Consider the following 13,889-nt stretch of genomic DNA (forward strand, 5'->3'; position numbering starts at 1 on the left):
CAAAAAACCCAATCAAAAAATGGGTGGAAGACCTAAATAGACATTTCTCCAAAGAAGACATACAGATGGCCAAGAGGCACTTGCAAAGATGCTCAACATCACTAATTAATAGAGAAATGCAAATCAAAACTACAGTGAGTTATCACCTCACACTGGTCAGAATGGCCATCATAAACAATTTTACAGACCATAAATGCTGGAGAGGGTGTGGAGAAAAGGGAAGCCTCATGCATTGTTGGTGGGAATGTAAATTGGTACAGCCACTATGGAGAACAGTAGGGAGGTTCCTTAAAAAACTAAAAATAGAACTACCATATGACACAGCAATCCCACTACTGGACATATACCCAGAGAAAACCATAATTCAAAAAGACACATGCACCCCAATGTTCATTGCAGCACTATTTACAATAGCCGGGACATGGAAGCAACCTAAATGTCCATCAACAGAGGAATGGATAAAGAGGATGTGGTACACATATATGATAGAATATTACTCAGCCATAAAAAGGAACGAAGCAGAAATAAAGACACAGACATAGAGAACAAACATGGATACCAAGGGGGAAGGGGTGGGGGGTGAATTAGGAGATGGGGATTGACATATATACACTATTGATACTATGTATAAAATAGACAACTAATAAGAACCTACTGTATAGCACAGGGAACTCTACTCAGTGCTCTGTGGTGACCAAAATGGGAAGGAAATCCAAAAAAGAAGGGATATATGTATACATATAGCTGATTCAGTTTGCTGTACAGTGGAAACTAACACAATATTGCAAAGCAACTATACTCCAATAAAAAAATTTTTTAAAAGACACATGCACCCCAATGTTCATTTTAGCACTATTTACAACAGCCAGGACATGGAAGCAACCTAAATGTCCATCGACAGAGGAATGGATAAAGAAGATGTGGTACATATATACAATGGAATTATTACTCAGCCATAATAAGGAATGAAATTGGGTCATCTGTAGAGATGTGGATGGACCTAGAGACCGTCATAGAGTGAAGTAGGTCAGAAAGAGAAAAACAAATATCATATATTAATGCATATATGTGGAATATAGAAAAATGGTATAAATGATCTTACTTGCAAAGCAGAAATAGAGACATAGACGTAGAGAACAAACATATGGATGCCAAGGGGGAAGGAGGGTGAGATGAACTGGGGGATTGGGATTGACATATATACACTATTGATACTATGTATAAAACAGATAACTAATGCAGACCTACTGTATAGCTCAGGGAACTCTACTCAGTGTTCTGTGGTGACCTAAATGGGAAGGAAATCCAAAACAGAGGGGATATATGTATATATATAGCTGATTCACTTTGCTATACAGTAGAAACTAACACAACATTGTAAAGCAACTACACTCCAATAAAAATTTTTTTTAATTTAAAAAATAAAATGTTATGTGGTTAGACAAAGGACCTAGAATAAGTCAACGTAATTTTTAAAAAGAACAAATTTGGAAGACTTACCGTACTTTATCTCAACCCTTACTCTAAGTCTTCAGTAATCAAGACAATTTGGTTTTGGTGAAGAGACAGGCATATAGATCAATGGAGCAGAACAGAAAGTCTTGAAAGAGACCCACACATACGGCCAATTGATTTTCAAACAGGTACCAAGGCAATTTGATGCAGAAAAGAGAAGTCTTTTCAACAAGTGGTGCTTGACCAATAGCATGTTTATAAGGAAAAAATGAGTCTCAACCCTTCCCTCACACCAGATATACAAATTAACTCAAAATAGATCATAAACCTAAACCTAAAGCCTAAAACTATAAAACCTGTAAAAGAATACATAGGGGACAATCTCTGCTAACTTGGGAAGGACAAACATTTCTCAGAACAACAAAGCACATAAAACATAGAAGAAAAGAACTGATAAATTAGACTTCACCAAAATTAAAAACATTTGCTCTTCAAAAGACACCATTAAGAAAACAAAAAAGCAAGCCACAGACTAGGAGAAAAAACTTATAACACACATAAAAGATTTAAATTCAGAATATATTAAAAAAAAACAAAAACCTCTTACAGCTCAGTAAGAAGACAAACACAACTCTTTGAAATATATAAAAGGTCTGAACGGACACTTCACAAAAGAGTTTTAAATGACCAATGAACACATGAAAAGAAGCTCAACATCAAAAAGAAAAAGAAAAAAAAAAGGAAGCTCAACATCATTAGTCATCAAAGAAATGCCAATGAAAACCACAATGAAATATCACATGCAGTTATTAAAATGTCTAAAATTTAAAAGATTGACCATATCAAGTGTTGGCATATGCACCTGAAGCAATCAGAACTCACACACTGCTGGTGGAAACATGCAACAGTACATCCACTTTGGAAAACAATTTGATACTTTAAAATAATCTGGTAATTGCTTTAAAAGCTAGACATATCTACCAGGTTGCCCACTCATTCCTTCCTACAGTATCTACCCAAGAGAAATAAAAATATATGTCCACCTAAAAACCATGCAATTAAATGTTTATAACAACTATACTTGTAATCAGCAAAAACTAGAACGTCCATCAATCAATGAATGGATAAAGAAACTGTGGAATATCCCCACAATGGGATACCGATCAACAGTGAAAAAGGAAAGAATCACTGATAAATGAAACAACATGAATGAACCTCAAAGCCAAAAGACTGCATCTGTATGAGTCCATTTACACAGAATTCTAGAAAATGCTAATAATCTGGAGGGATGAGGGTAGAGACTAGAATGAATTACAAAGGGACACAAAGAAACTTTGGTGGGTGATGCAACTGTCTTAACTGTGGTGTGGGTGAAGGTGTCGTGATGGTGATCAATCCTGATCAAATTATATACTTTAACTATGTGCAGTTTACTGTACCTCAACAAAGTTTTGTTTGTTTTTTTTTAAGTGCAAAAAAGGAACTCTGTGTATCTGAGAATTTGCACAACTTATTAGTAGGAGAAGGGGAACAAGAATTCTAGTCATCAGTTTTCTAGACAGCATCTGTCAACTGTATCCCATTTCCTCTTCCCTGGCCACCATCTCTCCCCCTCACACACCCGAGACTGTCCCTCTAAAGAGAAGGCTGCCCATGGGGACTCAGATGCCCGCACACACAGACAGTCTCAAGCTTTTCATCCCCTAGTTAGTCCCGGCTAGCTCCAAAACTAAGGTCCCTTGTGCGATGGCTGCCTCTTGGCAGGCGTGGAGCATGCCTGGCGGGAGGCGCTGACAGCTGCCCCAGCATTAGCCAGATGACACCACTTCACTGGAGGAGGAGTAAGACACTGCTTTCTCCCTAGAAGGGAATCACTTGCAGATGTTCAAATCCCAGATTACACCAACATCAGAAGGTACAAACAAACCACCAGCCTATCCGCAGAGGAGACAACACCCAATTGCAAAAGGAATGTCCAGCTCCACGAAAGAGGAAAGCCGCTGCTTAATCTTTTCCATGGAAGCTGGACAAGGATGCCCCGAAAATTCCGAAGTGTTCACATTTTTGACTACTCTGGCCTTAACAATCTCCCTCATCCGAATACGTAACTATGTTCCCTGCCATACTGTAGAGTTGTGTAGTCCTTACACACACACACACACACACACAAACACATGCATGCACATACATGCACACACACACACAATGTATGGAGGACCAGCGAGCCCTACCTCGAACGAGATAAGGTATGTGACAGGCCAAGACCCAAACAGATGTTGGGTATTTACTACTGGTTCACATACTATGTATTTCACTCTGAAAAGTGTCTGTACTGCACTCCCAGGAAGGGCACCATGAGGATGGCAGCTGTCTGCTGGTTCTCCTGAGAATCCCACAGCCCTCCTGACATCACGTCTGGCCTGAGACAGATCTGGCGAGTTCTACCCCAGCAGTTCCCTGCACACACAGCAGAGCATCACTGAAAGCGGCCCCTACAGAATGAGACCAGATGCCTGTCTCCCTGATGGGAGACTGGTGAAAAACACTTTTTTTTTTTTTTTTAAACAAGTTTGGGAATTCTCTAATGTCCAAGGCTGAGTTAGCATCTGGGGACTAGGGAACTAGCCCCACCTTCAGAATGGGTACAATCAGTTCCTAAGGATCCAAATTAGTCACACAACCTTCAGGCAAAAACCGCCTCCTTCCACAGCCCAGAGTCTGCCACAGCACGGAGTGAGATGGAGGACCTGCACAGTACAGCCAGTCAGGGAAGCGGGCGGGGCAGGGGCTTGGCTTCAACTTCGCTAATGTGCAAAACTAAGCAAGTAACCAAGGTCAGACCTGATACCACTACAAATACATTACAATCTGCTGATGGATTCAGCACACAGTTACTGAGCACCATGTGTCCGTGCCAGACGCTGCTAGGTCCCAGGAGTAAAGAAGTGACAAAACAGACACTGCCTTATCCTCATGGAACTTACAATCTTGGGATATTTAAACAAATTCACAGTTGTTTTTTAAAAAGTCTGTTTTGGATTCAAAGTAACATTTTTGGCAAAATCACGAGCCCACATCACGGGGTGTGAATACAAATCAGTGCAGCTGACCCTGTCAGTGTGGCTCCGGGTACCTCTCTTTATTTTATAATCATACTTGGCGTCGTTGGCCTCCACCACCAGCCATGTGTGTCCTTGAAATGTCAAGGCACAGTCCACGTTCTCCCACAAACAAGGGCAGGGGTTGTGGAGGGAGGGGGCTGACCTCTCGCCACCGGGCTCCAGCACTGCTGGAGATGTACACGTTTGTCTTGCTTGCCAAGTTCTTTCCCACTGAACCTAAAATGCAAGAAGAGTAATTATTTTTAATGTCAAGAATACGTCAGATAATCACCTTGCCCAACCAGAAATTCTGAGTCATCTAGCAACTAAGATGTCTCAGAACCACGAACAGCCAGTATCGCCCTAGGTGGCAGCGGTCACTGTGTATTTGGCTGCACGTAAGCCAATAGCTTAACCCGTCAGTGAGGACAGGCAAAGCCAACTTACCCGTGGCGATGACGAGACCGGGCGCCGACTCCTTGGACAGGATGGGCATCCTTCGGAGCTGGAGGCTGAGCAGCTGGCTGAGCCGCTGGGCCAGGTGGAGGGAGCAGCCCCGGGAGAGCTACAGAACACAAGTGCAGGAGCCGTCAGCACGCGACACAACACAGAGGGCTCCCTCGAAACGCCGAGGCCTCCTGGGCCCACGCTGCCGTCGGCACAGAGGAAGGAGATCTGGCCCAAAGGAGACCAGAGCCACAGCCTGGCTGTCCCCACACTCCCCCAGGTGGACGTGATCATCTGAACCACATAAATGCCTCTCATGGAAGAAAAGAGAAAAATCCTAAGAAAAAATTCCTTCTGAGACTCTCAGAGAATAGCAATTAGAAATCAGTGCCATATATGAAATAGATAACCTACAAGGACCTTCTGTATAGCACAGGGAACTATACTCAATACCCTGTAATAACCTATAATGGAGAAGAATCTAGAAAAGTGTGCGTGTGTATATATATATATATATATATATATATATATATATAACTGAATCATTTAGCTGTACACCAGAAACTAACACAACATTGTGAATCAACTATATTTCAATAAAAATTAAAAAAGAAATCAGTGCCAACTCAAGTAGATAGGAAAGCTTTCACTCTCTCATGTTACCTAGAATTTCTCTCATGTCATTCGAATGAATGAAAGAGAATGAAATGATTTCACGGTACTTATTTTCTAAGTCAGTGAAGATGTATTTCAAATGTGATTTAAGCAACTCTGTCAGAAAAAAGACTAAGAATCAGAAGTCAGAAAGTCTTACTGATAAGCTCCCAGACGTACAACACATATGAGATATGAACACCAAAAGAGTCACATTAGACTTTTTTAAGCAGTCTGCATTTGTACAAGTCTTCAGGTGTCTTCTGCAAGACTTCAGGTTATTCAAACTGGCCTCCATCACTTATGTTCAGATTTTAATAGTTCTGCAAACAAGGCCTTTTGCTATAGGGTCATACCTGATTCTCCTGGCCAGAAAGTGACTGTCAAATGTTACTTAGCCTTGTCTGGTGTTCTAGATAGGGCATCTCTATGTGTGCTTATGTTACAGGTAAAAACTGACATGATTTGCTAGATATACTTATTTTTATAACAAAAGGATCTCTCTAAAAAATATCTGTCTTGCTAGCAACAAAGTTCAGCAACTGAAAACTGCAGCAAATTAGGTTGAGTCTCAAAGAAATATCTGCCAACTCACCTTTTCTGTCACCACCTAAAATCAAAAGCAGAAACTAAAAGCTGATTACTAATTGTTGTACAGTTCATAAATAAACTGATCAGTCAGGGAAATAAGCAGCTGGATTTTAACAATACTATTCATTTTATTTAACCAAGGTTTGGACCCCTACCACATGCTCCAAAACTTATATCATGCAGTGAAACAACACCTAGGTGTTTATCTGCACCTACTTATAACCTGCCTCTCTCCAAAGCTAGACTCGATGTGGTAAGTCCAGACCTGTTGCCAAATAGGGAAGAAAAATCAAGAAGTACAAAAAAAAAAAAAAAAAAGGAAAAGAAAAAAAAATCAAGTACATTCTAGGACAAGAGTCTCCAAAAGAATTTTCCCAAGGACCACGGATACAGCATACAAGAGAGTCAATATATTTAACCATGGACAAATGAAATTCAAAAATCCAAAAGACCAGGTAATTGTCTAACTAAAATGTTTTGGTTTCTCCAAAAACGAGTACTGCTGTTTTCTTCCGAGTTCCTACCGCCTGCCTACTTTACACACCCTAGATCCCCTAGGGAAATGATAATGGAGGTGTGCGGTGTCACATGAAGCAGAGGACCACGATGACAGACTTCTCCCCAGGGAAAAGGAAGCAGCCACTTAAGTGAATGGTAACACTGAATGGGACCAAATAACACATTTTAGTATCATGAGCTTTTCAGAAGAAGCCACAGGTAGGGAAAACTGTAGAATCCTAAATTATATTCAGGGAGGAATTTTAAAAGATGTTCCCCAGCAAATCACTTTGCTGTACAGCACAGGTCCCCAGACTTTCTTGGTTCCCAGCACAACTGGTATCTCAGTAATTTTTTTTATAACAGCCTCAGGTCAGAAGAAATACCAATGTTTGTTTTTTTACATAGTTAAGTCCAAACAACTTAATAAGTATATGTCCTAATAACTTAGCAGCAGTTTGAAATAATATTGTGTGTGTGTGTGTGTGTGTATAAATTGAAAGAAAACATAAAATTTTATTTCATTCTTAAATAACCAAAATTACCTAATAATAGTATATAGATACCTTTTGGGTACTGTACATCTTCTCAAACTTTGGAATCTAATCAGATATCACTACCATCACTTCCTGTGCCAACCTGATTTTCTTACTTGCTTTTTATCACATCAAATGCCAAAAATCAGCTTCACAAAGATATGTCATCAAAAGACATATAGCATGAGCTAATGTTGAAACTGTGAACTAACTCAAGACAGTAATTCACATGGTGACCAACAGATGTCAAGTATCACAGTTTTTCCCTCAAAAACTTAAAATATCCCATGGTGCCCCTGTGAGTTCACTATGGCACCCCAAGGCATCTTGATGCAGAGTTTGGGAACTGTAAGAGTAGAACTACAGTTAAAAGTGTGTATTAACAATCCAAACAAGAGCAAAGCATCTATACCTCACAATTGATTTTCTCTCCATATCCCGTGAAGGCTGGGGCCTGAAGGAATTCCCAGGTCCCCCCTTTGTCAAAGGTGATGACTGATCTCATGTTCTCTTCATTCATGGAACCATTAATCAGAGTAGCAATGTAGACTCCCTGTAACCCCTCCACGCGGTGGAAGTCAGCAAACGGTTCATTTGCAAAATACCTACATTTAGAGAAAATAAACAGCTGTGAGCATGAATTCATCATTTGCTTGGCATGTTCTTATCTTAAATAACATAAAATTTAACCATTTTAAAGTACACAATTCAGTGGCATTAAGTACCTTCCCAAGGTTATGCAACCATCATCACTATGTAGTCCCAGAATATTTTTATCTTCCCAAAGGGAAACCCTGTACCCACTGGCAGTCATGCCCCACTTTCCCTTTCCATCCCAGATGCTGGCAACCACTGATCAGTTTTCTGTCTCTATGGATTTGCCTCTTCTGGATATTTCATATAAATGGAATTATACAATTTGTGGCCTTTTGTATCTGGTTACTTTCTCTTAGCATAATGTTTTCAAGGTCCATCCATGTTGTATCAGTACTTCACTCCTTCTTATGGCTGAATAATCTGCCCTTTTTAAAAAGTGATGTTTTGTAATTTTGAAGGCCAAGATGCTCAATCTGACCTATCACTCCTCACGTGGGGTTCAGAATGATGACTACAACACAGAAAAGTTGACGTCAGGGTCACATTTATTTCTCCACTAATGAAATTGACCCCAAATCCTCTAGTGAGCCCTGACAAATAGGAAACGTTAAACCAAACTCACCAGATACTAATTATAGTGCTGGCCTATTCACAATAGCCAAGACATGGAAACAACCAAAATGTCCATCAACAGAGGAATGGATAAAGAAGACATGGTACGTATATACAATGGAATACTAGTCAGCCATAAAAAGGAATGAAATAATGCCATTTGCAGCAACATGGATAGACCTAGAGATTATCATACTAAGAGAAATAAGTCATAAAGAGAATGACAAATACCATATGATATTACTTACCTGTGGAATCTAAAATATGACACAAATGAACCTATCTATGAAACAGAAACAGACTCACAGACATAGAGAACAGACTTGTGGTTGCCAAGGGAGATGGGGGTGGGGGAGGAAGGATTGAGAGTTTAGGGTTAGCAGATGCAAACTATTACATATAGAATGGATAAACAACAAGGTCCTACTGTATAGCACAGGGAACTATATTTGACATACTATGATAAACCATAAAGGAACTGAATATAAAAAAGAATGTATATATATGTATAACTGAATCACTTTGCTGTACAGCAGAAATTAATATGTTGTAAATCAACTATTCTTCAATTTAAAAAATTATAGTGTTGAGGCTTACAATCTAACCCAATCTATAGGAATATAGCTAAGGGGTTACACAGCCACTGTCCAGATACTTACAACTAATTAGCCAAAACCCTGATCAGACAGAAGCTGATAGGATTTGTCAGGGAGCAAAGCAGAACCCCTTTCCCAAAGGCATGGTATATCTAACAAGGATGGCTCTGGAAACCTTGAGGTTATGCTTATTAACAGTGAAGCAGAGAAGAAGACCCTCCCGGCCTTAAGTGCTAGCCCAGATACTGTAATTTCCCTGGGAAGAAGTTTTGTTCTAACATGGTACACACGTTGCAAACAGAACAGATGTCTCAGAAAGGGTAGCCACAGTTCACACGTGGCTTGTAAAACTGGAAGCGGGTCCTTTATTTGGTGGGTTCTGAGGCACTGGGCTTTGTAAAAAAATCACAGAACTGCGCTTTCCCTTTATCTGTCATACAAATCTCGAGCTGGATGACTGTTGGTCACCTCAGACAGGAAGACGCACACAGAAGCGGCAGGGCCACCCCAGCTGAGAGACGGAGCAAGGTCCTCCAGAAAACACCAGCGCTGAGACCAAATGTTCTGACGCGTGGTTTCCTTAGGTCTGTTTTAGTTGTTTTTCAGTTGCTTCCTTAGGAATGGGCCCCAAGTCTGTTCCCCCTTGCCCTCCTTTCACCTCAGCTCTCCTGCTTGTGATCCTAGCATCATGAGGTCCCCGTATTGGCTTCTTTCAATTTATCTGGGAGGTCTGAATTTCTCTCGTTTTCAGGAGCCCTGTTTCTCCCCCTGGTCTCTCTCCTGGTGTTTTTTTGTTTTGTTTTGTTTTGTTTTGTTCAGTTTTGTTTTTTTGGAATGGTTTATAACACATTATAAGGCACTGAATAATAAATAACCTGGGAGGGGGGGGAAACCGGAATAAATAAATAAATAAATAACCTGTGAGTCTACACCGGGGGGAAAAAAAAAGTAAGGAGTAAAAGATGACAGCACCTCCAAAGGAGAAGAAACAGGGTGTAGAAAAGCATATCAGAGACCACACGGAAAGTTCTCTGCTTGGATATCTAATAGGCAACTCCAAACCAGAACTCTTGATCTTTCCCCCACACCTGCACCTCGCCCAGCCCTCTCCATCAGTCTGAAACCATCACTGTACCAGCTACCCCGGTCAAGCAGTGGTGGGTCCCTGACTCCTCCTTCTCTCACACTCCATGCCCAATCCATCAGCAAATGGTCAGAATTTGACCATTTCCAGCATCTCCACTGCTACTGCCCCGGGGTCCAGCCAACCTCCATCTCCACTGGCCTGGATTCTGGCAGTGCTCTCACAGCTGGATGTGCCCCCCAGACACATCAAAGTCCACTGTCTAATTTCCACACAGCATCCAGGATGGCTTCTTGAAAAGATAAGTCACGTGAGCGTTCACTGAAAATTATTTATTAGCACTACCCATTTATGTTTTATGCACTTTTCTTTACATAATGCAATTCACAGTTTTTAAAATGGTGCCCCAAAAACGTAACAGGTTAAATCAAATAATGTCCAGCTTCTGGTCAAAACCCTCCATCGTGCTTAGAAGAAAAAATAGGGAATTCCCTGGCGGTCCAGCACAAAAAAGAAAAAAAAGAAGAAAAGAAGACAAAGATAAAGTTCTTTCCACGCCCTTGAGGGCTCTACACAACCTGAACCCTGCTCTCTTGGTTCCTGTGTCTTGGGGATGCTCTCTCCCCTCCACCAGCTGTTTGATCCACCCTGGCCTTCTCATTGCTCCTAAAATAAACCAACCAAGTCCCACCTCAGAACCCCTGTGCCTCCTGTTCCCTCCCCCTTCAAGGCTCTTCCCCGGGGTATGCGCCCGGCTCCCTCCCTCGTGTAATTCAGGCACCTGCTGCAATGTCACCCTCCTGAAACAGCCTTCCACGACCAGCCAATATAAAGTAATACCCTCGTAACCCTCTGTTCTCTTATCTCGCTTTATTTTTTTTTTCTCAGCACTCACCATTATCAGCAGATCACATACTTGTTTATATTCTGTCTTCCCCCAGTTAGAACAAAAGCTCCATAGAATGGGGGCCTCGTCCTGAGTTTTCCGTGCTGGATACAATATCTCACGGCTGTACACGCAACATCACCAAGCACCAAGTAGCAGCATACTTGCTGAATGAACTGATGACTGAGTGAACTGGCAGCATGAAGAGGGACAGTGGGCGGCAAGGACATGCCCTCTGACCTGGTGGTCACGGCCTTTGGGCCAGACCTCACTGCAGACCAGACAGTCAGCCCCACCGGACGGCTCTTCCCAAGAGCAGAGAGTAAACGTAATCATAGTCAGACACACACAAGTCTGGTTTGTCACACGATAAATGAGAATACATGGGCTTGTGGCACCAGCGCCCCCACGGATTCGTGGCATCCACCCCTCCCAAACCCCGGACTCCTCCACGACCCAGAGAACACCCGTTACTGCAGGACCACTCCAGGCATGTGGTTTACTGACGAAGGATCAGTGATGTTGGTGTCTTTCCACGGACACCACAGAACAATACCTTGCAATTACTGAAAAAAAGAGTAATGATGTCCATTAACCAGAGTCACACAGAAGCAGGGCCTTGTGGCCACATATACCAGCTGGTCTGGAGTTGATGATATTTTGCTAGTCGTCTTTCCCACCGGCTCTGAGACCACAAAACCAGGTAACTGAATGAAGGGAACCCAAAGGAGGGGGTGACACTGCGGCGGTGACCCTAAGTGTCACCCAGGCAGTGGTCCTCAGCCTGTGCATCACATAAACGTCACCTGGGGAGCTTCTTAAAATCCTCACACGCCCATCACACCCCAAACCAGATAAAATATAATTTCTAGGAAGGTGAGCCAGGCATAATCAGGGTTTCTGAAACCTCCCTGCCGAGGTGAGTCCAGATGTGCAGCTAATGTTGAAAACCACCCAGCCAGAGGTCGTGCGGGGGTAAGAAAGCAGGGAGGGCCTCCCGGTCTCCTTACCTCACCAAGGTGTCACTGCCCGCCCCTGCTGGGCTGTAATAGAGCACATTCTCCAAGGACAGCGAGAACTTCAGCCCCTCTGCCTCCGAGATGTACAGGTTGGTGCGGTTGTTATTGTGACTGACACACACAAACACCTGGTCCTCGGAGGCGTCCGCAATGTAATATTCCTTTGGCATCAGAAGTCAAAAAAGACACAAGTCAAAAAAACCACACAGGCCCTGCGGACTGCCCCAGTGCACACCAAAGCAATGACTTTCAAACGTCCCAGTGAGGAGTGTGGACTCGGGGCTCACGGAAAGCCTCCCCATGTTGGGAAAGAAGCTTGGCCGACTCTCTCTTTGGAGACCCTGAGGCTGCCTTACGGCTGGAGCAAACCCCTTCATGGCAGGTGGGACACAAAATAAGAACGGGCCCTGAACTCCAAAAATGACCCAGAAATCGCTTTTAGTTAATACTGTCTCCCTATCATTAGTACAAAGTACAATATGGATTAATGTGCATTTTCCTTCCCTCTCATTTTCTCTAAGGTGACTAAAGGAAGGCAGAGCCCAGAGAAAGCAAAGAACCGACAAGCGTGTTCTCCATCACATCGTCCTCTTAGCTGCTAACCTTCCACCACACCAACTCCCGGCATCAAGGCCTCCAAATGCCACCTCCTCCCCGTGGTCACTTCTCTGATGACCCAGCCCACACTGACTTTCCCTATCACTCTCTATGTTCTAACACGTACTGCACAGTCAAGCCTCTGACTGTACATGGTTTCTTCCTCTGCTCTGCTCTCGGGCTCTCCAACCCATCCGTTTCTAAAAGGGTGAGACTCAAATCCTATCCCCTTTTGGAACCTCACCATCTGTGAGCAACACAGCAGGTACTTAATAGATAACTACTGCTGTCACTAAACTCCCATTCCTTCAGCACTAGCACACTGAGACCATTGACTCTGGTTCCAAACCTCTCTGCCAATCCTTCTCCACTTAAAGCAAATTAAGGCTCCCATTCAGCTCCACTTCAAAAAGTGAAGAGGGAGAAAACAGACCAAGATGCCCAAAGCATAACGGTTCTCTCTCTCGAGACCAATCTGGAAAGTGACTTCATGGAGCCTCCATCAGGTATCCACCTCCCCTTTACCCTCCCTCGAACCTCTGCATGAGGACAACGGCACTCCTTCCCACCCCGGTGTGGACCCCACTCACATTAACAGGATATCTGGTGACAAACTGGGCTGCTCGCATGGGCTTGCGGCCAAAGGAGACCCAGAGCTGGACAGAGGATGGCTGCAGACTGCCGAAGAGATGCTGCCAAGGAAGAGGAAAAAAAAAAAATCAACTGTACTATATTATCGCCACTCAAAATGAGCGAAAAAGGAAGCAGAAAAGTCAGACCCCTCTGATTCAACTAAAAACACAAAATAGAGAGTGTGACTGCAAATGTACATTTTTGCAACATTTGCTGTCACTGGGCAGCTTGGGCTGTACCACTATATCCTAGACACCTGGTCTGCAATAAATATTAGATACTCCAGATACCACGTGAAGAGGAAGGACAACGGTATGATGGGAGAACTTGAGCTTGGGGAGGGAGGGCGGTGGCTGCCAAAGCTTAAGCAGACAGCGAAAAGGGAGAGAATTGTGTGATGGAGAGACAGGCGGGGCGGAGGAGCCTACAGCCCCCAAACCACCACGGGGTGAGGTCAGCCACACACCTGATACGCATAAAAACATACCCTCTTCGGGGCTTCCCTGGTGGCGCAGCGGTTGAGAGTCCGCCTGCCGATGCAGGGGACGCGGGTTCGTGCCCCGGTCCGGGAAGATCCCACGTG

The 13,889-nt window shown here is 43.1% G+C and overlaps 1 protein-coding gene across 1 annotated transcript in view; it reads right to left on the reverse strand.

The window, feature by feature from the left end:
• Nucleotides 1-13,889, reverse strand: part of SORL1 (sortilin related receptor 1) — a 158,375-nt gene that overhangs the window by 97,696 nt on the left and 46,790 nt on the right. Inside the window, exons 7-11 of the mRNA XM_007115340.4 lie at nucleotides 13,264-13,365; nucleotides 12,068-12,237; nucleotides 7,695-7,887; nucleotides 5,004-5,121; nucleotides 4,720-4,793 (exon numbers count right to left, since the gene is read on the reverse strand). Of these exons, the coding sequence (XP_007115402.1) occupies nucleotides 4,720-4,793; nucleotides 5,004-5,121; nucleotides 7,695-7,887; nucleotides 12,068-12,237; nucleotides 13,264-13,365 (657 nt within the window). The remainder of the gene's footprint in view (nucleotides 1-4,719; nucleotides 4,794-5,003; nucleotides 5,122-7,694; nucleotides 7,888-12,067; nucleotides 12,238-13,263; nucleotides 13,366-13,889) is intronic.

The sequence above is a fragment of the Physeter macrocephalus genome, chromosome 16 (genome assembly GCF_002837175.3).
Source record: "Physeter macrocephalus isolate SW-GA chromosome 16, ASM283717v5, whole genome shotgun sequence".
Lineage (NCBI taxonomy): Eukaryota > Metazoa > Chordata > Mammalia > Artiodactyla > Physeteridae > Physeter > Physeter macrocephalus.